The sequence below is a fragment of the Giraffa tippelskirchi genome, chromosome 2, assembly GCF_054371585.1.
Source record: "Giraffa tippelskirchi isolate mGirTip1 chromosome 2, T2T-mGirTip1v1.2.pri, whole genome shotgun sequence".
In the NCBI taxonomy this organism is placed as follows: domain Eukaryota; kingdom Metazoa; phylum Chordata; class Mammalia; order Artiodactyla; family Giraffidae; genus Giraffa; species Giraffa tippelskirchi.
The window spans coordinates 170,467,177-170,494,876 of NC_137276.1; the positions used below are offsets into that span (position 1 = coordinate 170,467,177).

The window sequence follows — 27,700 nt, forward strand, 5'->3', positions numbered from 1 at the left end:
TGGTTTTCAGAAAAGACCGAGGCATTGAAGAGGAGTATTGGTGCCGGGTGCCCCAAGACTTCCAGAACACTCTTTAAAGAAATCCGCTCTTGGCTCCACAAGATAGGTTTTACTTCCCTACTGTTTCTCAAAAGGCAGGACACTTACTGCAATTTCTACCAGGTGTTGACTTAATAGTTATAATAGCACTAATATCCCGCCACTACAGCTTTTATTAACATATACTTCAAAGTATAGTTTTTATTAAAACACACGCATTTAAAATATTCTCAAACTGGTTTGTGTTATTTCATTTAAGCTCTGCCAGCAACCAAACATACGTATTCTCCTTGCCAAACCTTACTCATCCTTATTCCTTTCTAGGTTTAAGTCTAAACCGTTACTCTCTTTAGTGAGATAAGGTAAATAGATTTATGGAATTTGACAGCTGGAATTCTATAGATAAGGCGCTGGGAACTGACTGATACAGTGACTAGCTGAGTTAGTCGCGGCGCCAGGAAGATCTCTGGTGTCTGGGAGACGGGATTAGATTCCGTTCCCATCATAGCATTTACTACATTGCATCATGATTTCCTATTTACTGTGTGTCTCAGTAGACGAACTTTGAGGTCGGGGATCGTGTATGTGCATTTCTGTATCTCTAGTACCTACATTCACATGTCTTTGAATCAAGACTTCAGATCCCTTGACTCCTGGCTCTGGCTGCAGATTGCTGCCTAACCCATACAGGCAGAGATAGGCACCATATAAAGTCCCAAGGCTTGAAAGCTCAAGGAAGTGGCTGTGTAATCTGTCTAGTCTACATGTGGAAAATCTCAATGCTTAAGATGACTCCACAATCATTCTGGGATGAAGAGGACTTTGAACTGGAGGGTGGGAGTACGGGCAGGTATTACTGAAATCATTTGTATACAACTTAAATGCTCCCTCACTACCTTATAGATACAAATGAGATTAACAGGCAAATTTTGCTAACGCCATAGCTGCCTTCTCATTTGGGTAACTAAGCCTCTTTCTTAAGGTTCCCTTTGTCATCTGATCACTCAAGAAGTCTCCAGATCCAAGGCCTGCTCACACTGTTGCTGCTATTCCACCTCAGCTCCTCAGACAACTTGCCACTCTCCTACTCTCCTGCTGCTCCAAGCCCTGGGGGTTTACCTTCCTTTCCTGTTGTTCAGTTGCTAAGTTGTTTCTTTGTGACCCCACGGACTGTAGCATGCCAGGCTTCCAAGTCCTTCACTATCTCCCTGAGTTTGCTCAAACTCATGTCCATTGATTCGGTGATGCCATCCAACCATCTCATCCTCTTTTGCCCCCTTCTCTTTACCTTCCTTTACCAGTATGGAAATACTCTCCCTCTTCTGTGGTCTGCTTTTTTGAAGGGTCCCAGAGCAACATTAAGCCAAAACGTGTTACTCAGTTCACTTGCACCACTGTTTCACATTTAGCTTGCTCCTCCCCAGGATATACCTTTGCCACCAGAGTAAAGGCATCAGGGAAAAATTTCAGTGCAGTCACCACACTGTGCCTGGAACCACCACTATTCTACCCTCAGACCTCTTGCTGATCTCAATAGCCTCTTCCCCCATCATGAATTTTCCCCCAGGTGTCAGCTTCCCTTTCCCTCCTAGGTTCTCTAGGTACAGCCCTTGCTACATAAATTACATTACGTATGATATAAACTGTTACCACAGGGAAAGAGAATAGACTTTCAGAACTCCAGGGACCATTTAACCTTCAAAATGTAACTCAATTTTTACCTCCATGAAGTTTCTATCTGCATCAGGCAGAAACGTCTTCTCCCTTTAAACTTGAAATCCACAGTCTTTATGAATAATTGGCCTTATGATAAAGGCCTCGTATCACCTTAATCAAATGCCTATGCAGCCTCTCATACTGTTGTTTTTGTCACCTCAACTAGAGAGCTGCTTCATGCTAGGGAGCCTGGTGTAAACATTTTCTTATCTCCCACTGTTTGTACACAGTAAATGCTCAAGTATTTGATAAATTATTGAATAAGTGACTTGTAATTGTACCCTTCTGCTTCACGCACACCCTCCCTTGGGATGCAGTGGGATTATGTTAAGTGAAGGCATCTTTGGTGGCACAAGAAGATGGGTTTTTACATATCCGTGTGTGCTCTTGTTCACAGAGCAGGTGCAGAGTAGGGAACTATCCTCTTCAGAGCTGACCCAAAGAAGCCTACTGACTTTTTTTCTCTTAGAATTCTGGGCTGAGAGACAGAGCATGTAGTCTCTGGATCTGCACATGGCAGCACTCTAGAGACTATGCAAATTCTTGTTGAAATTCCTAGAGCTGCTCCACTTTCTACCCTTCCAAATACTCCAAGATGCCCTCATATCCGTCTACAAAGTTCTTTTGCTTAAACCCGCTACAGGTTGTTTCTATTATCTTCTACTAGGGAAACTTGATGTAACAGCAGATTAAGGTGGAACACTGACATCACATAGATGATACTCTCCAAATAAAGGAAAATCATTCCTTGTGTTATCCAAGTATCTCACTTTACTCAAATAAACTCAGTTATTCTCTTTTCTTGAAGAAAAGTGTGGCTTTTATCTCTGAGAAGGAGTAAGTTTGGAATTCAACTAATATTAACAACAAAGAACAACAACTTTCAAAAGTTATGAAGATAAAAATTACTTTCAAAACTATACATTTTATATGTCATTACACCCATCTTCATATCATCTACACTGAGGTAAACAAATACATGTAAAATCTGAATAACATCTGCTGTACTTAAATACAAATGGTCTTATTAACTCTTCAAAGGACAGATGAGAATTTGCATTGATCCAACTCTTACAGTCTTGTCCAATCCCTCTTGAAGCCAATAGCTGGGCAGTCTGTAAACAGGATTTAGTTAAGCCTACTGTCCCCATCCATCCATCCATCCTTCCAACATTGTTCTGTGCATTCTTCTGTGTGAGGCACTGTGCTGGATAATGGAGAAACTGGGGTAAGTAAAACATGATTCCTACCCATCAAGAAGCTCATAGGGAAAAAAATGCTCGGAGAAACAGTCAAATAACTACAGTACAGTGTGATGTCATAATACAGGCTTGAGAAAAATATTATGATAGCCTCTAACTGCCTAGAATAATGAAAATAAGGAGTCTGAGAGATAATGCTTGAGTTGGAAACACTTCCAGAGAAATGCACCTTCAACTGCTAATCCAAAGGACAGAAAATTTTGCTCTTAGTTTTGTTGTTCAGTCGCTAAGTTGTGTCTGACTCTTTGTGACCCCATGACTACAGCATGCCAGGCTTCCCTGTCCTTCACCACCTCCTGGAGTTTGCTCAAACTCATGTCCATTGAGTTGGTGATGCCATCCAACCATCTCATCTTCTGTCGCCCCCTTCTCCTGCCTGCAATCTTTCCCAGCATCAGGGTCTTTTCCAGTGAGGTGGCTCTTCGCACCAGGTGGCCGAAGTATTGGAGCTTCAGCATAAGTCCTTCCAATGAATATTCAGAGTTGATTTCCTTTAGGATTGATTGGTGTGATCTCCTTGCTTTCCAAAGGATTCTCAAGAGTCTTCTCCAGCAACACAATTCAAAAGCATCAATTCTTCAGCGATCAGCCTTTCCTATGTTCCAACTCTTGCATCTGTACATGATTACTGGAAAAACCACAGCTTTGACTGTATGGACTTTTGTTGGCAAAGTAAAGTCTCTGCTTTTTAATATACTGTCTAGGTTTGTCATAGCTTTTCTTCCAAGAAGTAAGTGTCTTTTAATTTCATGGCTGCAGTCAATATCCGCAGTGATTTTGGAGCCCAAGAAAATGAAGTCTGTCACTGTTTCCATTTTTCCCCCCTATCTATTTGCCATGAAGTGATGGGGCCAGATGCCATGATCTTAGTTTTCTGAATGTTGAGTTTTAAGTCAACTTTTTCACTGTCCTCTTTTACCCTTGTGGCTCAGCTGTTAAAGAATTCGCCTGCAATGCAGGAGACCTGGGTTCGATACCTGGGTTGGGAAGATCCCCCAGAGAAGAGAAAGGCTACCCACTCCAGTATTCTGGCCTAGAGAATTCCATGGACTGTATAGTCCATGGCGTCGCTGAGTCAGACACGGCTGAGCGACTTCCACTCCACTTTCACCCTTATCAAGAGGCTCTTTAGTTCCTCTTCCTTTTCTGCTATGGTATCATCTGCATATCTGAGGTTGCTGATATTTCTCCTGGCAATCTTGATTCCAACTTGGAACTCATCCAGCCTGGCATTTAGCATGATGTACTCTGCATAGAAGTTATTAGTAATAAGCAAGTTGACAATATACAGACTTGACGTACTCCTTTCCCAATTTGGAACCAGTCTGTTATTCCATTTCTGGTTCTTTTGCTTCTTGACCTGCATTTAGGTTTCTCAGGAGACAAGTAAGGTGGTCTGGTATTCCCATCTCTTTAAGCTTTTAGTTTAGTCAGAAGAAAATTAAAATAGAATGATAATATTTACCAGGGCCTCCTATTGCTAAGGCAAAACCACAGTACAACTCAGAAATCTGGACGTCTTATTGCCAGATTTATAGCACCTAAGGATACAGTCCCCATAAGGTTTTAATACTCAAAGACAAAATTCAATGTTAAACATTTGCCCTGTTCTATGCAATGATCTTACCAGAAAGTCCTCTAAGAAGGTCTGAAGGCTTATAGTTTCATGAAAGCGAGTTTAAATGGCCAAATGCATGTTTCATAAATGGAAATATAGTCCCTGGTTTTATATATGTGAGATTTGAGTCCCCCAAATCTCACATTTACTAATTTTGGAACCAGTTAATACCAAACAGTTCTTAAGAAGCAAAGGAAAAGAGTTGATTTCTCAGTGGAAATTTTGGGCCTAAAGAACAAGGATGGTTCTGAGTCATTGGACTACATGGGTTTTAATCTAAAAGCTTTTCTTCATTTTTGACTATGTTAGGGAGAATATCCTGAGATTAAACTACTATCCAAACGTCTTTTTCAAAAAGGAAAAAGGAAGCACTCCAACAAGATGTGCACTAAACAGGCATCTCCTGTGTAAGTAAGTGCTAAAGTTGAATGCTCTAAACTCCCAACTTGACACCATTTCACACATGAAGACTCCTTGAGATCCCTGTAAGCGTGGACTGCTGCCAACTCAAGGAGGAAAAATATTAAGGGTGTGTGAAGAATAAGGAAGGGTTGCTGTTATATGTACAATTCCTTTAAAGAGTAAGGACTATTTCCTAAATTTATCAAGAGGTTTTTAATCACTCTTTTTTGAAAGAGAACATAAAGGATGTGAAGGCACAAAAAGGGAAGCTGAAATCCAATTGCAATGACTACTCGTGCAATTGGCCCCCTTCTACATGGCTTTATAGAAACCTCCTGAGTACCAAAGAGTTTACGCTTTTACAAAAGAAAGCTCCTACATCATTGCATGGCACACTACTGCTTCCTTAGACCTTTCAGAAAATAATCCCCAAGTATTCTTTACAAATCCTAAAGGGCTTTTTCTACGTTAAAATACAGCGACAGAGATCAAGTGTAGAATAACTGCAGAACTGTGGTAATGAGTTGTACTAGTTTCATATGAGTTAAGTTTCATATGAGTGACTTTCTGCTCAAAAGAATGAGACAAAGGGCGTCACCCCATAGGCATAGTCAGTTTCACAGTGTGGACATACACATGTGGATGATCTGAGGCACAAGCTGTGATTGGTCCTAAGAAGATGAAAGGCAGAATCAGGTTCAAAATCCACATCTCACGATTTCTGGTCCTTTAGCAAAGATGTTGAGTGACTTCCTAATTGTATTACACACAATTTGGATCTTTCTCCAAAGTTGCTCCTGGTACAGCATGATAAGGAAAACCAGATATCTGACTTGGTAACAGTATCCAAGGTATAGGTGTCACATTCACAACAAGCTTCTCACCACAGGATATCTGAGGTCTGATGCCATAGAGAGGACTATGGCCCAATCATGACTACTAGAGTTCAGTTTTCAAAATTTTGGGAACAATCTGATCGTAGCCTTTCCTTCTTGTTACGTTATAGGACAGGAATTTAGAGTATTCGGTCAACAGGTTCTCCCAGTAACAGGTGATGTCATCCATCTTTAAGTGGTTCAGAATAAACTGGCTTCCCCTAGAGACAAGATTAACAAGAACAGTTAAAGCATGACATTTAATAAAACTAGTAGCTTACATTTGAGTACTTACCTGTGCCAAGCACTGTTCAGAATACATCATGAAATTTACTCTTTGATCTTCAGAACCAACTCTACAGCCATCATATCTACTGCTGCTGCTGCATCGCTTCAGTCGTGTCTGACTCTGTGCGACCCTATGGACAGCAGCCCACCAGGCTCCTCTGTTCACGGGATTCTCTAGGCAAGAATACTGGAGTGGGTTGCCATTTCCTTCTCCATAATATCTACTATACACGTGCATTTGGAAATAGACATTTTTTTTTCTTAAAAACAAATATATAAAGAGCCAATCCTCAGGAAGGGTACTTGAACTACTTCAAATATTTCAGTCTAACTCTACAAAGGATGGGCTTGGGACATATGTGAATGTGGTTTTCCCCAGGACAGCTTTGATTCTAATTATCTCTGTATAATGAGGCTGACATTCAGATAGCACCATGGTAACAACATTCTTATGACTTTAGCTTGGGAAAAGTAGGAATGATTAAAGTGGAAAAAGAAAAATGAACAGAACTTACCTTTCAGCAATTTCTTGAGCTACAGCATCATTTGCTTTTACAAACTGCAACAGCTCCCTAAAATGGAGAGAATTATTAGGTTTTGAAATACAGACCATGCTCATTAGTACTAAGCAGAGAGATCACAGACTGAGGTCTGTAGTTAGTCTTTAGATATATGGATGTTGGGTTTTTTTTAAAGTAAAGTTATCAGGTCCTCACAGGATCAAAATAACAACAAAAAAAGTAATCTGCACATAAGCTAAACAATCTGTTGTAGTTTTGGAACATATTTGGGAAAACAGAGACATGTTCAATGATACACATCAAAAATCAATAGTGAACAAAAAATTTCCCTCCTGTCTCTTGATATGGTCTCCAGAAGAGGGCACTGGGCTTATATTTCTGGCCCTTCTCCGCACCCCATCCTAGCTCCTCCCATCACAAGAGGAAATTTGCCTTCATTTCACTGAGGTCAGTTCTCATACTGTATCTGAAAATCTTTTTGACGATATAACACAATTGAATACCCCTATCTATTTAGTCTTTGAGAGATTAGTGCTTTTTCACTGCATACTATCTGAATGTTACATTTTGAATCGGCATTAGAGCACTTAAAAAATTAAATCCCACTCAGTCTAGTTGGATAATAATGCAATACTATCTTTGAAAACCAAATTTAAAAAAAAAAAAAAAGCTTTCAGTGGAAAAAGTCATTAGGAGTAAATATCTTGAACGGCTGGGGACTTAAGAGGCAGACTGTGGGAGTCATCAAAGACTCTGCTTGAGGGATGGCTGCTTACTGGACATTGGAGAGGTCTGTTTTTACTGGGACATAGTGAACCCATGGCTTCAGCTGTGGGTAGAAGAATTCCAGCCACTCATCACCAACATGGAAAACAAGTGAACCACACAGAAAGAGGTGTTTGAACCGGAAACTTGCAGCGACACCCCGAAAATTAAACAAATACCTGGAAAAGAGAGAGCAAAATATACTTGATACTATATTCCTACTACCACACATGACATTTTTTCCTTATCTCCTCTTCTTCTCTCCTTTTATTACCCTCTCTTCTTTCTCTTTCTATTGTCAATTTTCAAGGACCCATCAGCATGTTCCTGTGGAGTTTCCATAAACTCCTTGCTGTTCCAGGGGTTAGAGCCTGTTCCTGGGAATATCAGGGTGAGGGAGAAAGAGAAATACTTTCTCCAGGCAGAGACAGATAGAGCCAGCAGCTGGGTGCTGGGCAGAGTGGATACAAGGCTCAGTGGAAACAATATCTCACCCTCTGTTTACAAGTTTTTCTAGGCCTAAAGTCTCGAACTCATCATGGTCCCCCCGAAAAGCCTGGTTTTTCCCATAGGGTTCCCTATCTGGTCAAAGGTATGCCCTGTTCCCTGTTCCCTGTTAAGAAGTCTGGAGAAGACAACCAGGCATGCCTAATCAATCTTCAAAGAAATGCCCCCTAGAAAATAAAGCTAATAACTAAAAACATTTTCTTTTCAGCATTTCTGGTACCTGTCTCCAACCAGAGCTGCTTCTACTCTGTAGTTCCCACTGTGCAGTGTAATCATCATTCATTTCTCTGAGTATTCCCACGGCCCACCTCCCGACCTTGTTTTACCTTCATCTCATTCTTAGTCTTGGCATTTAAATATAATACATTAGTTAAATATGCCTCATTCATGATGAACCTTAAACTGTTTTTATTAACTTAATAAATGACTGATCTAACTTCAGCTCTTGGCTGTGTGGGGTGCGGAGACAGGACCCCATCCCTTTGATTATGGGCATGCAGGCTCCCTGGAAGCAGGGACCATGTTTCATTGTCTCCGCAGTTCCCACAAAACCCAGTCCAGAGCTTTGTGCACAGCAGGCTCTCAGTAAACAATAACTAAATGAGTTAACGTGACTTTCACAAACCCCAGCTGGACCCTAGTATTAAAGTTCTCACCCAAAGAAAGGCTATTCCAAAAGCAATAGGGAAAACCAGAAGAGTCAGGAGTCCTGGAAATCTTACTTGTATTTGCAGTGATCCACAAGATGGACATCCTTAGCAGCTGGCTTTCCCAAGGTATCCTTTCAGGGAAAAGGAAGTGTTAGTACTAGCAGCAGGAGCATTTATTGAAGACCACTGTGCAACAAGGGTCACTGAACATTTCATCAACATGACCTCACTGAAGTCTCAGAATGCACAAACTCAGGAGGCAAGACTGTCTCACTTTAAAGACGAAGCAGCCGAGGCTTTGAGAAGTTGGGAGACTTGCTCAAGGTCACACAGTCGTAAGTAGAAGAGCTTGGACTTTAACTTGGTCTGTGTGATTTTAGAGTTTAAGCTCCCCTGGGGCCATGTGACTCTTCCTCTGCACTCAGGAGGTCATGGCCTGCAGCACACTCGGTGTAAATCATACCGCAAAGGAGGTTACAAATGGTGGCTGGTGGGCTTAGAGGTATAGCCCACACACAAATTTTGCTGCACTCACAAAGTATTTGAAAAATAAATATTCAAACCACTGCCCAGCATTTGTAAGTGGCAGGATACTTCTTACAAAAACCCAGATTTCCACTTTTCTTGGAAAAAAAAAAAGGATTTGGCAAAGACAGCTCCTATTCCCCTTGGCAGAAATGACTGGACCTTCAGTGCTCTCTCCTGCTCACTACTGCAGCCCCCGGGGGCAGAGTCCGAGACCCCTATCCCCTAGCCATATTCCAGCCACCTTAGCAGATGGTGAGGGGAACAAGTCTTGCTTGCTTCTGCAGCCTCCCATAGTAGATGCTGTCGTGAATGGATACATTTTTTCATATTTTTATTTTTTAACAAAGTTTCTTATACTGCATTTGCTTCTGTTTGAATTAAATGATCATGTGATGAATACATGCATCTTTACTTAGTATTTCTTAGTTTTCACTTAGTTTTTCTGACAACAAGTTTAAACATTTTCTCCTATCATCCTCATATGGTATATGGAAATTTCAGATGAGGACATTTACAACTTAAGGGTCTTTGAATAAGGCAAGAAAGACAGAGTTAAGAGGACAGAGATGGACTCCCAACCAAAGAAGCCCGTCATTGCTTGTTTCACCTTAGAATCACTTGAGGAATTTTAAACAAATGAAGATGCCTATACACCATTTCCAGAGACTGTGATTTATTCTATTAATTTTTAAGCTCTCTGGTTGGATTCTCTAGTCAGGGTTGAGAACCAGTGGTTTAAACCAGATTTTGGCAAACTTACCGCCCACAGGACAGATCTGGGTCTGCTTGTTTTTGTACACAACCCATAAACTAAAGTTATTTTTACCTTGCAAATGGTTGGAAAAAAATCCAAAGGACAATATTTTTATGATGCGGGAAAATTTTATGAAATTCAAATTCCAATGCCCTAAATAAAGTTTAATTGGAATACAGCCGTGCTCATTTGTTTACATAGCGCTGAGTAACTACAACCCAGACTATAAGATCTGAAAAGCCTAAAATATTTACCATCTAGCCATTTACAGAAAATGTTTGTGACCTCTGGTTTAAACCTTCAAAATAATAAAAAATATGAGTCATAATCAGGGACGGAAAACACAATGTGAGTTTGAAAAAGAATAATTTACACATATACTAATTTTAGTCCATGGAACATTCTCAACATTCATCCCACCACTGAGAGGAAACCTAATGTGAAGTTCTACCCAGGTGCAATGTTCTTGGAGTGAGAATGTTCACTGCTGTAGCTCTAGTCAGATGATTGGTGATTACTTTCATAGATTTCCAGGCCTGGTTTTTGGTGTACTCTGCATCAACAAGTTTTGGGTTTTTCCGAGATAGAAGAATGAGAGGATCTCGTTCTGGACTTGTCCTATAAAAGAAACACATGACATAGAACTATGTGTCCCACACCATAAGACCACTCCCCATCACCGAAAGGTAAGCAGTAATCAGACCCAATGTGAAGACCATACGCACAGATGAACAACTCATGGGTTATTTAATAGAAGAGGAGGGGGATACTAGATCCTCCAGCATCTAGGTGGTCCTGTCTGTTTGCCACTGTACCCTTCAGGAAAGGGGAGTATTTGGCCCTCTTTGCTTGCATCTAGTCTTTAGGATTATGTTATTCTGGATACTACAGCCACATCCCAGGGAATTATTTCCCTTTTAGAAGCTTCATGTAACCTCTAATCACTGGTACTTATAGCCTGTGTGACTAGGTAATCACCACTCATCAAAACAGCTACATGACCTTTGTTGGTTGTGCTCTGTAAAACCCAGTATAATTTTAAATTAAAAAGAAAACTGAAGGGCTCAAACACCGGAAAACTTATTGTAGAAAAAGTCCTAGTTATGGTTCTAGTAGCAGATGTCGTTGACATTTGAGGGGTCATGGACTCCCTGAGAATCGGATAACTGTGGACGCCCTCTCTACATATCCCCATATAACTTCAAGGAGTTCCTAAAAGTCTTGAAGTCCACACATGGATCCCAAGTTAAGAATCTGTAATCTGAAGATCTGAGAACCAGAGATGTTGACAAGGAACCATAAGCAGTGGTTGTTGGGCTCATTTGCACTCTGAAGTCCACCGCCAAGTGAAGAGAGAGTGTGACCTCTGACAAGGACACACTAAGAAATCTGCAAAACTCTCTCCCTTCACATTCTCCTTGGTATTCATCTGTCCAACAGATACTCATTGTGCATCTACAAGGTGGGTACTGTTCTCAACACCGGGGATATGGAGCTGAACAACATGGACTCAGTCTTTCCCTAACCTTTTCCCTTTCACTCTACCTTCCTTCATGCATCTCTCTCAATTTTCACCAGTTTCAGTCGCGCTTCCACCACTATTTGGCAGCCACATGGTCTAATGAAAAAGGCAGCTAGAAGAGCTAGTGATGGTTCCTGCTCTGCCATTAAGTGGCAGGAGAGTCTGTGGGCACCATCATCAAGTACTCCTAGGAAAATGCAATCTCTCAGGCAAGAGGACAGCTCATTGACCTATTCAGCATTAAATAATTAAAGCCCATCACACTTGTCACACTTTGTAAATGTCTGCTGAATGACTGGACAGATGAACTTTACTTCTTTGAATTTCAATTCAGCTAAAAATGATTTGGCCAATAATTTGAGTTCTTCTCTAGCCTAAAATTCTGTAATTCTATGTCTTTTTCTTAGTTATCTTAGTTTTCTCTTTGAACTAGAGTTCCCCACACCCTCAAAATTTTACACATTAGCCAGAAGAGTATCTTTGTAAAATGTGAGAAAGTATAATCACCTTGATCCTCGGAAATATGCTGTGGAATTTTTCTTTTTCCATGGCCACTGTGCGGCTGACCTAAAAACAGATTTCATTAGTTTCTGTGTTTCTTCCTTAACTATATAAAGATATGTTTGAATCATTTCTAAAGCTTAGCTGAGAGCTTTACATTTTAAAGTAAGTCTGACGCAAGCTACTCAATTCACTAGCAAGGTAATGCCCCAAATCCTTCAAGACAGGCTTCAACAGTATGTGAACCGAGAACTTCCAGATGTACAAGCTGGATTTAGAAAAGGCAGAGGAATCAGAAATCAAATTGCCAACATCCGCTGGATTATTGAAAAAGCAAGGGAATTCCAAAAAACATCTACTTCTGTTTCACTGACTATGAAGTCTTTGTGTGGATCACAAACTGTGGAAAATTCTTAAAGAGATGGCAATATCAGACCACCTTACCTGCCTCCTGAGAAACCTGTATGCGAGTTAAGAAGCAAAAGTTAGAACCGGACACGGAACAATGGACTCGTTCAAAAGTGGGAAAGAAGTACATCAAGGCTGTATACTGTCACCCTGCTTATTTAACTTCTATGCAGAGTACATCATGCAAAATGCCAGGCTGGATGAATCCCAAGCTGGATTCAAGATTGCCAGGAGAAATAACAACACCTCAGATATGCAGATAATACCACTCTAATGGCAGAAAATGAAGGAACTGAAGAGTCTCTTGATGAGGGTGAAAGAGGAGAGTGAAAAAACAGGCTTAAAACTCAGTATTAAAAAAACTAAGATCATGGCATCTGGTCCCATCACTTCATGGCAAACAGATAGGGGAAAAGTGGGAACAGTGTTCTTGGGCTCCAAGATCACTGCGGACAGTGACTGCAGCCACGAAATTAAGACACTTACTCCTTGGAAGAAAAGCTATGACAAACCTAGACAGCATATTAAAAAGCAAAGACATCACTTTGCCAACAAAAGTCCATACAGTCAAAGCTATGTTTTTCCAGTAGTCACATACGGATGTGAGAGTTGAACCATAAAGAAGGCTGAGTGACAAAGAATTGACGCTTTTGAATTGTGGTGCTGGAGAGGACTCTTGAGAGTCCCTTGGACTGCAAGGATATCAAACCAATCAATCCTAAAGGAAATCAGTCCTAAATATTCATTGGAAAGACTTATGCTAAAGCTCTAATACTTTGGCCACCTAATGTAAAAAGTAGCTCATTGGAAAAGACCCTGATGCTTTGAAAGATTGAGGGCAGGAGAAGAAGGGGGCGACAGAGGATGAGATGGTTGGATGGCATCACCGACTCGAAGGACATGGGTTTGAGCAAGCTCTGGGAGTTGGTGATAGATAGGGAAGCCCAGCATGCTGCAGTCCATGGGGTTGCAAAGAGTCAGATATGACTGAGCGACCGAACTGAACTGATTGATAAAATTACTAGGCAACAATAACTGCAGAAAATATCATATACCAAATTAAGGGCAAGGAAATAAATTACTTCCTGACTTTATGTTTTAGATGCATAAGAAGTATCATCAGATTTAGTCTGATTTTGCAAAGCACTCTGGTATCCTCAAACTGTACTTAGTGCTCCATAAAGACCAAGTCCCTGAAACTAAGTTCTCAATACCAGTTACCACAGCCAGCTTTCCTTGCTGAAACTGCTAGCTCACAGATGCATCATTCTTTTTTTTTTTTTTTTTCAAAATGCCAAAAACATTTTGTATTGAGGTACAGGCAAATAACAATGTTGTAATAGTTTCAGGTGACAGACGCATCATTCTTAACTTACTTTGTGGGAACCCTTCACAGAAGTTTTTGCAGCATCTTTCTCTGAAAAAGGAGGGAGTCAGACTGAAGTGGAGTTCATGAGGGATTGGTGAGCTGTTTGCTATAATGGAGAGACTTTGCACATAAACTTTTCAGGTAGAGATATTGTTCAGATACAAGTAGTGTCCCGTTACTCATTTTCTCTTAATGAGGCAGTCCTCCACATTTTCCTGGCTTATCTTCCAGTTCTTTCTCACTGGATCATCTTTACCTGATTCTGCAGTCCAACTATTTCTTGCTCTGTCCCACACTCCCTCCTAACAAATCAGAACTACTGTAGCACTGGGGGGTCAGGCCGGGGGAGGGGGGCTCCTAGGTGGCACTAGTGGTAAACAGCCTGCCTGCCAATGCAGGACACATAAGAGATGCAGGTTTGATTCCTGGGTCGGGATCAAATATACACACATACACACACACACACACACACACACACATATATATACAGATCAAATACACACACACACACACACACACATATACAGCTCATTCTTATTACCTTACAAGATGGCTTTTATTATCCCTACCTTACACAGTCAAGGCCTTTAAGAGGCTAAGCAATTTGCCCAGCATCACACAGCTAGTAAGGTTTAAATCCAGAGTCCCTGTTTTTAGCCCTATTCTACCTTTACTTTCCATTCATGCACAATATTCCATTTTATAGCCATGTCATAATTCACACCATTCCTTATTGGTGAGCTTTCAGGTAGTTTTAAACTTTCTACTTTAAGAAACAACATTGAAGTGAATATCCCTGTATGCACATTTTTGCATACTTGTTTAATTATCTTCTCAGGATAAATTCTTGAAGTAAAATGGCTGGGTCAAAGGATATATACATTTTACATTTTTATATATTATACTGCTCAACTACCCAATCAAAAATACTGAAATTTTGAGTATAAATTTCCTTAGTCCCTGGAAAAGCTGAATTTAATATAGACAGATTTGAACCAAGTATCATCTGTTTTCCCTCTCCCTTATTTTTCCCACCCACCTATCCACCCCCTCAGAAGACCCATGTAAGGATTTCTGTCTCTGGGCAAGCACTAACACTGGTGCTGCCCTGGGCCTCTTTTATAGCCCCACTCCTCTGCTGACAGTAGAGTGAATTCTTCTACAGAGTAAAAAGTAAGTCAATGGGGACAAACTCCCAGAAGAGTATAAAGATGGAAACACGCGAGGCAGACACCAATGCAGATCAGCAAACAGATTACTAAAGTTTCAAGGTAAGAAATGAAACCACGAGGCTAGAGATTCTGAATGGAGGGCTGTAAAAAATAAAATTGCAATTCTAAAATCATGAATAAATTCAGCTCAAGAATAAAAGGTGAAGGTATCAAAAGAAAACCATTAACATAAGTTAGATTTTTTAAAACATATTCTATCTCCCTAAAAATTGCTTATTAGTTTGCAAACGGTAAAAGAGTAACTACACAGTAAAAGATAAGGATAGATTTAAGAGTTGTTGCAGATTAAAACAAGTTAAAGACACATAAGGACTAAATACAACACAAGATGCTGGACTGGATCCTGTATCTGAGGAGAAATGTGTCTTATGGGACACTGTTATGACAATTAAATGTTGAATTAACATTGCTTCCTGTATTTGATAATTGCAATGTGCTTATAAAGGGAACACTCTCGCTCTTAGGAATTATGCAGCAAAGAATTAAGGGGTACAGAGCCATAAAGTATGCAACATACTCTCTAATAGTTCAAAAAACAAGAAATTATGCAAATATTACACACGCAGCCTACACATACATTGAAGGACACAACGAATCAAGTTATTATCTGATGGAATACCATGCAACTGTTTAAAACAATGAGGCAGTTTCCTATGTACTGACATGGAAAGATTTCTAAGACATACCAATAAGTGGGGGAAAAGTTGCCTAGGTGGGACACATTTAAAAATTTTTATAAGCACATAAAGTTTTCATATTCAGAAAAAAGTTGTTTTTAAAGAGATTTTAAAAACAAAGCAGATGCACAGCAGGTGGGAAAAGAGTTACAAAAAGAAGAGTATGAAAAGGGTATTTGCAAGAACCTGAGGGGAAAAAAAGAATTAGAAAACTAAAGTCAAGAATAACTTTGTGAAAAAATGTTAACAACATTTTTATTTTTCCCTCTCTCAGAATTATGTTCAAAATGAAATGCTAAATAAGAAATGACAGTCTCACAGTCTGGCGGACACAGGAAATATTAACTAGTGGAGAAGATAATGCACTTGGAAACCTGGATTTCAGGCCTAAATTGGTTCCTTGACCATAGTCACTTAACCTCTTGAGTTTGCATTCTCTCATCCCTGAAAGAAAGAGCTGGACAAGAACAATGAAGTATGAGACCAAATTATCTTAAAAAATAATTTCCCAATTATACCTACTGAATAATTGACTTGTTTATTTAACCAGTGGCTCTAGCTGACACAGAGGACTACAGCCCTACATGCTTCTCCAGAGAAGGGATGTTCTCTTCATCCATTTAAATACGTAGTCACACTTAATACAGGTGATAGATATTTGTGAAAATGAAGTTGAATTAAAGTATTGCTTTCTCTGCATCTGAGAGAAGAACTAGAAAGACTGTGTTTCTAGAAGTTTGCTAATCAGGTACCAATGTTGTTTGGATCATTAATGTAAAATGTAGCTAGGTAAGAAATACCTACAGCTTGATGAAGGAGCAATCTAAATCCTGAAATGATGGCAGGATGCAGACAACAGGCAAAGGCAGGTGTCAATCCTCAGTTAGAGAGGATCTGGAATAAGCTTGAACTTGAGATGCCTATGGAACATTTATGCCCACCCCATCCCCACCTGAAGAACTTGGCTCTTAATTATAAAGTACATTTATGTTCTTCCAAGTAATTTTCTATCCTTCCCCACAATATGATCATTTATTCTTTCCTACTTATAAAAGGACTTCACTCTTAAAGAATCTTAAAAGTATAGAAAAATTTAAAGAAGAAAAAAAGAGGCTTCTATAATCCCTCCCACAGAAGCACTGCTGACATTTTAGGGTAAGTTCTTTTGCTCTTTTTCTATGGATATGTAAATACTTCTATAAACATATAAAATTGCTTATACTATAAAGTTTTTTTGTGTGTCTTTTACTTTTAGCTTAAAAGTTGGTCATTTTAGAGAAAATAATTGTTTATACTTAACTGTTTATTTCAAGATGACCCAAAAAGAGGGAAAAATAAAACCTCTCTAGAGGACCTACCGGAGAAGGCAATGGCACCCCACTCCAGTACTCTTGCCTGGAAAATCCCATGGACAGAAGAGCCTGGTAGGCTGCAGTCCATGGGGTCTCTAAGAGTCAGACACGACTGAGCGACTTCACTTTCACTTTTCACTTTCATGCATTGGAGAAGGAAATGGCAACCCACTCCAGTGTTCTTGCCTGGAGAATCCCAGGGACAGGGGAGCCTGGTGGGCTGCCGTCTATGGGGTCGCACAGAGTCGGACACGACTGAAGCGACGCAGCAGCGGCAGCAGCAGAGGACCTACCTTACCAGATCTTCCCTGAAGAGGTCCCACCGTCCAAGACCCGTAGGATATATTGGCCAAACAGCGGGTCCTCCTTCCCAAAATGTCCAAGCAGGATACATGATATCACGGTACTCTGATGTCTTCAACAGAAACAGAAAGGTTACTTTAAATCAATCTTGGAGCAGGGGAAGAAGCAGCAAACTGCACTCGTGTCACGGGATCAGGAAAAGGCCTTGCCCCTGTGTTATACCATCTAAGACATACGCAAGTCTAGACTCTGGATGCTAAAAGGCAAAAATGATCACAGGTTAAAATTCACAGGCTGACTGAATCCCAGAATACGAGATCACACTAAATGTCAACTTTTCCAGTTCCCAAAAGTTCTGTTTTTCTAGAAGACATATACTGTTGGAGGTTTTAGTTTAAGGAAACAATATACCCAATTCTGAATGACCACATAGCTTTCTCATCTTTTAACTGATATCATACTTGGAGTGTATATGGTCCTACCAGTTCTTAGTTATTTCCTAGATAAGTCTTTTAGGGGCAAGAATTAGGAAATACAATGCAATAGTTAAGAGTGTGGGCTCTTGAGAAAGATTATCTGACTCCACCTCTTTCCAACTCTAGGCAAGTTACTCAATCTTCCTACGCTTCAGTTTCCTTATCTTTATAACTAGAGAAATGATAATATCAATAATAGTATCTATCTAACAGGCTTGTTTTAAATGTTAAACAAGTTAATACATGTGAAAAACTTAGAACAGTGACACACTGTAAATACTCAATAAGTGTTAGTGTTACCTAATACTGTGGCACTTCTGAGCTCATATTGGTTGGTCAATAAGTTCTGAATTATTTTTTGGTTATTTTTCTTTTTTGATCAGGGTCAAAAGTAATGATGGGCAGAAAGGGGGTAGGGATATTATCCCACACCTTTTGAAAAAGTTTGAAACCATTTGAAACCTTTATATGGTTAATTCTGTTAAAATTCTGGCCACTGATAAGCCTCTAATTCTACTGTCTTCCACTGGAATTACATATGCAATATGCTGTTTGCCGTCTTTCAAATATTTAAAAAATGGTACGTGATTCATCGAGCACCTCAGGCATAACAGCTACTCAAAAGAAACTGCATATTTATTATAAAGCTGACAGACTAAAATCCCTCCCTGACAAACTAGGAGTCATTGGTTTAAAAAAAAGGGGTGGGGGGGGAGGAATTAAAGACGAGAGGAAAGTTAGTATACTGATGATCATACTTCATTATCCACAGAAAAAAACAGATAAATAATAAACATAAATCCTTACTGACTTACATGGGAGCCTCTATCTGTTCTTCTGAGAGGGCTTCATGACAAATAACGGGACCAAGCACTTTTGAGAAATGAGGCTAAACCATGGGAAATTCAACACAATGTGGCCTCAGCCCACTTGCAACACAGGAAATAAACAAGTCTAGAGAGAAAGTAAACTCTGATAAAGAAAAAGTGGGGATAAAAAAGTCCCTCTGCTTTGGAGACACCAAATCAGAAACAGTTCCTTTTCTCAAAGTCCAGGGGGTTTTCCCAAACCTACTCTTCTCCCATAGAATTCTCCATCCATTCTTCTAGCCTCCCCCACCCCTGCCCCCAAGTGCTTTCATATTTAGTCTCTAGGGAATGAAGGCCCATTCCTGCTAACACATCATTTGCAAGAACCTGAGCACTAAGATATTAACTGTGCCATATTCTCCAAGCCCACAAGCATGTCCTAGTACTCCTATCTCTCCGTAATTAGACTCGAAGATCACCCTCTCACACATCCCCCTCAGGTATCTCAGGCCTATCCCCTCAATGCACTGTTTGGGTGCAAATTGTGTGGCTATTTGAGCACCTTTAGTCTGACCATTAGCCTGGCTAGGACCCTGGGATATAGCGGCCAGACAGATGATACCCAATAGCATGGTTGATACACACGTTGTAGGAGCTGAATAAATATTTTTGTCGAAAGTCCATGAGCTTTCTTGGGTCACTCTCTCCCATGCTCTGTAGGTTCTCTGAACCCCACCTCCAATGTCTTAGAGGTTCCTCAGGCCTCTCTCATTCCTCACCCTCCACCCTTAGCCCTAGCTAAGATCCCAAGCAATCATACTCATCACTTACAGGTCCTCACCTCCATCTCCTCAGTCTAATCGTTCAATGACTGCGAAGCTAACAGGGACACAGACCCGCTTTGGGACCTCAGGCCTCATCCTCACCGTTACCCATCAGACTCTGCCACATTCAGTCATCTCCTGCTTATGCCCTAGAAGACCACCCTCCATCCCCTCAGACAGCCCTTCCTGTACTTACCTTACTGAAGGAGAAGATTGGAATGGCAGGCTCCATCCATTTAGGAACCTGAGGATAATCTCGCACATTGATCACCATCTCCATGTCAGGGAGGCGCCCAATAACTTCCAAAATAAAGTGTTCAACACCACTACACCTGTCAACCAGAAACAGCACAACTTCACCAGGGCAGTGCCTGCTCTCAGACCAGGCAGGGTCCCACTGACACTTTGAAGGTAAGCCACGCCAGCATTCAGATTGCTGGCCTCCTACAAAGTGTCCCGAGAGCAACGCCTCTGAAAGGACTGTTCCACTCTGTCATGGGGTGCCAGTTATCTTCCCTGGCGAAGCTTCTCCAGCTTCAGTTCAGTTCAGTCGCTCAGTCGTGTCCGACTTTTTGCGACCCCGTGAACCGCAGCACGCCAGGCCTCCCTGTAATAAAATTCTCCAACTAGATCATCCTAAGTTTGATGGGAATGTTATTGCTACTCCTACCACTTCCTCTCCTCTTTTCATTTCCAGCATTTATTTCTCCTACATGGAATAGTCTAATTAGTAAGCAAGATGTAAATTTTGATAGGAACTGGAAAAGCTGATTTTCTAATTGTGTTCCTTGGGCTTTGTGTCTCACAAAGACATTATTTTTATTTCCACCATAACTAAGTCTCATAGCTTATGAGGAAGCATAAAGAACCTTTCATTACCTTCAACCTAAATACAGAACATTCTCAAGAGCAGCTTTGCAAGCCAGAAAGAGTGCCAGGTACATAATCACAAAGATTGTAACATAGCTTTCAGAATAGATTTTCTAAAAGGATTTCTGGAAAGAAAGTAAGTATACACTGAGAGCTAACTTTCCTGCCCCATCCTTGAGGTCTGGACCAGCACACTACTGGTAGCAACATTCCAAGGTCTGACCAAAATTTTCTGGCAGCGTGATAATGACTGATTTATATATAGGGTGATAACTACATATCAATATATAGGGTGATAACTAAATATCAATGGTTCGTGAACATAAGAAAAGATGGTCAACTGTACTACTAACAAATAAATGCCCCCAAAGCCGAAATTATAAAAACAGAGAATAAAATAGTGCTTACCAGAGGCTGGGGAAGGAGGAGATAGGACAGATGTTGTTTAAGGGAACAAACTTACAAGGAGCAATAAATAAGCCATAGGGATCCAATGCACAGTGAAGTGAATATAGACAACAAAATGGTATTATAATTATCAAACTTAAGAGACTAGAATTTAATCATTTCCACTACTAAAAAAGAAAATAATTATGTAACATGATATAGAGGTGCTAATTCTTGCTACAGTAGAAATCATATTAAAATAAACTTATCAGATTAACAGATTATACATCTTAAATTTACATGTTATATGTTAAATATATTTCAACAAAAAAGTATCAACATGACAAAAGAAAAAATCTAGTGAAAAAAATCTACATGCCAGTTTCTACCAATCAGATTGTCAAAGATCAAAAGAGTCTGATAATACATAGTGTTACTGAGTGTGTGAGGTCTATTCTGAGTATGTGATACAAGGGTGGTGAATGTGTAAACACAACCTCTTTGGAGGACAATTTGCTTCTATTTACTGAGATTTAAAAACACCTTATTTGCCTAATTAATTTTACTTCTATACTGTAGATATATTTACAAAGGGGCTTCCCACGTGGCGCTAGTGATAAAGAACCCGCCTGCCAATGCAGGAGACCTAAGAGATGCGGGTTTGATCCCTGGGTCGGGATGATCCCCTGGAGGAGGATATAGCAACCCACTCCAGTATTCTTGCTTGAAAAATCCCATGGACGGAGGAACCTGGCGAGCTATAGCCCATGGAGTCACAAAGAGTCAGACACGACAAGCAACTTAGCATGAGTGTTCAGAAGTCTAAGTTCAAGAATGTTCACTGCAGCATTGTTTCCATTAGTCAAAAATTAAAGGGGAGAGATGGGGAATAATTAAGCATCCATTGATGTAGGACTGAATAAAGAAATCCATACAATGGGTTTTTTATGCTCCCATGAAAGAGTTCTCCATTACTACTCTTATGGAACAATTTCAAAATCTATTGATACATGGAAAGGAAAAGTAAGTTGCAGAACAGAAGATACAGCATATTCTGGTTTGCTGATGAATCTAGTCAATTGTAAATGCAGATTATTTCTGTCAGGATATACAGTAAACTTGCAATTGTAGTTGTTTCTTGAGAGGAAGACTCAGGGACTAGTGGTATGGTGGAGGGCATCACTGTATATACTTTTGAGTTAACCAAATATTTTAGCATGTGCATATAATACTCCTTTGATGTTAAAAAAATTACTAGTTACAAAGTTTAAAAAATGTATTATTGTAGTACATTTACATGTTAACAGCTAAAACATTTGCTATTTTCTTTCACACTTGGCTTTTAAAATAGCACTCTATCACATACTGCATGATTCTATTTATATAAAGCTCAAGGAAATAATCTATAATGAGAGAAAGCAAATCAGTGGCTACCTGAGGATGGGGATAGGACAGGAGGAAGGCATGACAGGGAAAAGGGGAAAGAAGGGCCACAAAGGGGCACAAGGTAACTTTTGTAGTGACAGATAGGTTTATTATCTTGGCTACAAATATATATATATATGATACATATTTTGATATATATATCAAATCATACACTTTAGATATGTGCAATTTATGTCAACCACACTTCACTAAAGCTATTATTTAAAAAAGTACCGTTACTCCCTATCTTTGAAATGATGCATCTCCAGGGTTAATTAGATGGTGCTCCAGTTCCTTCGCAAAATCTTTCAGCTCATCCTTGAAACGCTGAGTTTACATGTCCTTTTGTTCAGAACTGAATACTTTAAATGTCATTGATATTTCTCAAACTGGGTGAATTAAAAGTATCTAGACCTAGAAAGATAGTACTTTTGGCCAGATAAGAGTCTGAGATATTACACAACTGTGTCCATTTCATTAAGGACGCTGGTTCTAAATATTTTGTTTTGTTTCTCTTTTACTTAACTCTCAATTCTTTAGCTGTGTATGTAGTTGGGGTAGGGAACTTTCAATGTATTAGAACTCCAGACTATTTTATTGCCAATGAAAGGTCCCATCCTCTCTTAAGAATATTTCTAAGAGCTCAAGATTCTGACCACAATGCTCTGGGGTCAGGAATAAGAGCTATGTGCCTTACAGAAACTTCGAGAGCACAATTTAATTTGATCTGGAGATTGTTCAGCTAACTATCAAACACTGGAAAACCTTTTAAAGTCCAAAAAGATGTATATTCATATTTTCTTTCTCATTTGTAGAAATCACAAATTCCTCTATACTCATAATTTGTAGTTAAAGTCTCTACTATTGCTCCAAGTAATGAAACAAATGTCTATTTAAAATATCTCAATGATTTTCCCCACTACCACCTTACTTGCCCCTGACGCTTGAAAACCAAAATAGTGATTACCTTGGAATATGGGATATTAAATGATCTTTATTTTTTTTCTGTTGTTGTTTTTACGTATTTTTGACAGTGAAAATACACTAATTTGTAATGAAGTTATTATGACAAAATATAAATCCTTGTGGCCAAATAGATGCATGTTTTTTACAATACTGATCATTTACTTTACTATTATGACATACGTCATTTAGAAAAAAAAGATCTTAGTAGGGGAATACTCTGCCTTTTTTTTTAAAAAAAAAAGGACTCCAAGGAATTCCGTGGTGGTCCAGTGGTTAGTACTCTGAGATCTCACTTCACTTCCCTGGACATGGGTTCAATCCCTATTTGGGAAACTAAGATCCCAAAAGCCAGGCGGCTGAGCCAAAAAAAAAAAAAGGCTCGAACCGAGTAAGGTTTATTACTTGTTGTAAATAATGCTGCCTAAGGCCAATTTCCAGGCTCAGTCTGTGACCCTCCCCACCAGCCTTTAGCCCACTGATAAGGAACTTTAGCTCTCACAGCTAAAGTCCTGCCTAGTGTAGCCTGTGTAATCTGCAGCCCTAGTTATTTCTCTTGCCTTTCTGCCACCTTTCTTTGAATAGTTGGTATCTAGAACAATAGCTGTCCCCTGACAATCAGTCATCGCTTCTCCTTCAACCCAGCTCACTCACATTAGTTAACATTAGCCTGTGTCCTGCAGCTGCTATAGCTGGAGAAGAAGGGGTAGAGCCACATCCAATACAACCAGTGATGTGCCCCAGCCTTACAAAGAGAGAGGAGACAGATGTCACTATTGTGTGGTCCTGAAATGTGAGGGTTTACTTGTAAGTCCCTTTAATTGGACTCTATATAAAGAGTGTCAGTTGCTCAGCCGTGTCTGACTCTTGTGACCCCATAGACTGAAGCTAACCAGGCTCCTCTGTCCATGGAATTCTCCAAGCAAGAATACTGGAGAAGGTTGCCATTTCCTTCTCCAGGGGATCTTCCCAATCCCAGGATTGAACCCAGGTCTCCTGCATTGCAGGTGGATTAGTATTAAATAAGCAATAAGGTCAGAAGATATATGTACCTTATAGCTCTTACCTTGAGGGGAACATGCAGTCACTTTCTCGGTATAATCTGTTCTTAATGATCTGATAATGGGTCCCTAGCTTCCGTCTGACTACCTCTGCCATCATCTTCCTGGAGATACCTCCTCGGAAAGGAGTCAGATCCTCTTCTATGACACTGGAAAAGAAGGGGAATCATCAAGGAAAGCAGGCCAAGAGAGGGGTACCATCCCACCTCTTCCTATCTGTGGGTCTGGGCTTAGTATTAGAGAGCACAGTAAGCTTCGGGAAAGAAGAGGAAGCAGGAATGAGCAACCTCTTTCCCAGAAGCACCACAGGTAACCTAAAATAACAACAACAAAGCAACAAAAAGGAAAAAGCAAGCCAGTATCGAGTATCTCTTCCCCCTCCCTCCACCTGGACTGCCCCTCCCTTGCCTGAGGCATATTTCTCCTCAATACTCATGTCACACCTGTGTCCTCCCAATCACTGCAATCCCACTGACCTTTCCTTCTCTGAATCCCACAGAAAGCACAGTTTATGCCTTACAGCTTGAAACTGAGTCTTATGTTCTAGCCTGTTTGGCCCCTACCACCCCACATACTCTATCTAGCAGTATGTGTGACTGACAGGACTAACTAGGAATCACACTATTTTGTATCCCTTTTAAGGCTTGGTACAAACCAAGTTTTCAGTAAGCATCACATGCATCAGGTGAATTTTTTGAGGAATTATAGAATAACAAACGTAATGAGGAGTTAAAGGACTCTGTTATTTAACTGATAAGGAATCTGATATCTAGAGAAGTAACTTGGATCTGAGACCTGAATCTTGCACTAGAATGAAAGGCTGATTTCAAAGTAATCTTTCTACCATCACACTCTAGCCTTAATTTGCATACATTAAAAGATAACCAACAGGAAACATAATTTGATTCATTTAAAAATATGTTCATTCCTTCAACAATATTTATGGAGTACTTACTGAGAGCAGGGCTTCCCTTGTGGCTTAGCTAGTAAAGAATCTGCCTGCAATGCGGGAGACCTGGGTTCGATCCCTGGGTTGGGAAGATCCCCTGGAGACGGGAAAGGCTGTCCACTTCAGTATTTTGGCCTGGAGAATTCCATGGACTGTACAGTTTATGCGATTGCAAAGAATTGGACACAACTGAGTGACTTTCACTTACCGAGAGTCAGCACCAGGAATACAACAGCTAATGTAAGACATATGCCTTGACCTCAAGCAGCCTTCAGTCCAGTGGGGAATGCAAACACGTACATTCCTACAGGGCATTAACAGGCAATGCTGAGACCACCTGGGCCTCTACTATCCCAGGGTATTTTTATTCCCTAGAAATCAGAAAACCACTTCAGGGACCCTGTCTGCTCTCTGACCACTGCAACCAAAGTCTCTTGGGGATTTTAGGGGATTTCCTCCTGACAAGATCTAAATTCTTAAAGACGGGTGAAAGAAAAGAACTCACCTGTGGTAACAGCTGCAGTTTGAACTTGAACATGGTTCGTAATTCTCCAAAGCCCTGTTAATTTGGTCAGTAAATACTTTCCATTTTGAACCTTCAAAAAGTGAAGAAAATGAAGGTTAACCAGACACCCCTGAATATTCTTATTCACTAGCAGCAGGTAAGTAGAACCCACAGAAAGCCAAAACTTTTATTAGACACCCCCTTTTCATCCCACTGGTGGAAATGGACAGCCAGGAAGGATTCATTCTACAGCTCTCCAGCACTCAGGTCAAGTCTGCTCTTCTACTCTGGCTGCCAGACAGCCAAGAAAGGGGAAAATTTCCAAGCTTAATGCCTGGCATTCAGAAGGTTATGGATAAACTGGTCACACAGATTCTCAGTTTTTACTAACCAAACTGAGCCCTATAAAGAGGATCGATTAAAAGCCACAGGCATTAACCCTTAACCCTACACACACACGCGCGCGTGCGCGCGCATTATCCCTCAGTGTCTTAGGGAGGTGCAAGGTAGCCAAGCGTGGACCATACCCGCTGTGGGCACGCCCTCCCCTCCCCACTATCGCTCTGAATTCTGGAGGGTCCTAGGCAGGAGAAGCAGCGCCAGACACCCAGAGGCACTGTCTGCTCCGAAGCGCCGCCGTGCCCGCTGCCCAGCTCTGCGCCGCAGCGGCCACAGCACGAGAGGGGCGCCGGTAGCACGGGAGAGAGAGGGGCGCGTAAGAGAGCCCCGGAATGCGGCCAGACCCCGAGCCCCAGCGGTGGGCCCGGCCCTGTCCGGAGCGCACCTGACTCCTTCTCGCGGCCCGGCACCGGGGGCAGGAACAGCAACAGCAGCCACAACCAAAGCTGGGAGGGCGCCCCCAGCTCCATCGCCTGCCGCTCAACTGCGGAGTCCCGGCTGCTGCGCGGACGGAAGTGGAGCCCCGCACAAAGATGGCCGGGAGCAGCACCACGTGGGCGGAGGGCCGCCCAGCGCAGTGACGGCAGAGCGCCGCTCGGCCTCCCGGTCCTGGTCCAAAGCTGGGCAAGCCGCGCAGCTTCCCTGAGAAGGCGGCGCAGGCCGCTGACTTGCTCGTTTGTTTAGAGCTGAACTCGCGCTCTTTATATATACATATATATGCATCTCTCAGATAAAATCGAATCCCAGGAGAGAATGAATAAATGGCACCCCGGGGAAAAATGTCTCATATTTGTTCTTTACATTCTATAACATCTTGAAAACATCTTATTCTCTGCAGCCAAACAACTGAAAGCCCAAAAGGAAACATTTTTTCGCCCAAAGATTTACAGTTAGTGACACAACCCGGGCTAGCAGTTCTTTCCACGGCCTCAAACTGCTTCTTTTTTACTAAAGAGCATCGATTTGAGCACCTGAATGTCTACAGTACTGTTAGACCTCAAAGGATTGCAAACAGTATATAGCACACGTCTCTTTGTAATAGCAATTTATAACAGTTGGGGTGACTCAGGAAAAAAAAAAAACAACGGAGGACAACATTATACTGTAAAGTGTAGGCATATACAGTGATCATACAGTTGCAAGTATGTGTCCATTGTGTAAAATGTGCATGGTGACACCCTAGGCTCTGGAAATACAAGATGAGATCTGTGCCCTGAAGGAATTCAGATTTAGTAGGAAGAAAAACAAGCTTCCCGGGAGCTTATTTACAATTTCAGTTCAGTTCAGTCGCTCAGTCGTGTCCGACTCTTTGTGACCCCATGAACTGCAGCACGCCAGGCCTCCCTGTCCATCACCAACGCCCGGAGTCTACCCAAACCCATGTCCATCGAGTCAGTGATGCCATCCAACCATCTCATCCTCCATCGTCCCCTTCTCCTCCCACCCCCAATCCCACCCAGCATTAGGGTCTTTTCCAATGAGTCAACCCCTCGCATGAGGTGGTCAAAGTATTGGAGTTTCAGCTTCAACATCAGACCTTCCAATGAACACCCAGGATTGATCTCTTTTAGGATGGATTGATTGGATCTCCTTGCAGTCCAAGGGACTCTCAAGAGTCTTCTCCAACACCACAGTTCAAAAGCATCAATTCTGCGGCGCTCAGCTTTCTTCACCGTCCAACTCTCACATCCATACATGACCACTGGAAAAACCATAGCCTTGACTAGACGGACTTTTGTTGGC

The 27,700-nt window shown here is 41.0% G+C and overlaps 1 protein-coding gene across 3 annotated transcripts; it reads right to left on the reverse strand.

The window, feature by feature from the left end:
* Positions 1-2,503: 2,503 nt before the first annotated feature.
* On the reverse strand, positions 2,504-26,462 carry POGLUT1 (protein O-glucosyltransferase 1). Of its 3 annotated transcripts, XM_081571966.1 has the most exons (12): positions 26,343-26,462; positions 25,559-25,649; positions 25,262-25,357; positions 24,110-24,253; positions 19,595-19,730; positions 17,280-17,401; positions 11,955-12,014; positions 10,444-10,543; positions 8,716-8,774; positions 7,498-7,665; positions 6,716-6,772; positions 2,504-6,133 (listed from the first exon to the last, which is right to left on the reverse strand). In XM_081571966.1, exons 1-12 carry the CDS (start codon positions 26,425-26,427, stop codon positions 5,977-5,979), a joined length of 1,275 nt encoding a protein of 424 aa, XP_081428092.1. In that variant the 5' UTR covers positions 26,428-26,462; the 3' UTR covers positions 2,504-5,976. The 3 variants fall into 3 exon arrangements, with proteins under 3 accessions (XP_081428092.1, XP_081428094.1, XP_081428093.1); XM_081571968.1 differs by lacking the exon at positions 25,262-25,357 and having other exon boundaries at positions 24,110-24,245; XM_081571967.1 differs by lacking the exon at positions 25,262-25,357.
* Between the last annotated feature and the right edge of the window lie 1,238 nt (positions 26,463-27,700).

Coding starts and splice junctions, on each gene's coding strand:
- POGLUT1 (XM_081571966.1), bottom strand. CDS start 26,427: ATGGAGCTGGGGGCGCCCTCCCAGCTTTGGTTGTGGCTGCTGTTGCTG. Junction 24,254..25,261: donor ATTCCTGGTGCTGACTCTCG/GTAAGTGAAAGT, acceptor CTTCTTTTCCAG/TGTCATAGAAGAGGATCTGA. Junction 8,775..10,443: donor AGGCCTGGAAATCTATGAAA/GTAATCACCAAT, acceptor TTTCCCTGAAAG/GATACCTTGGGAAAGCCAGC.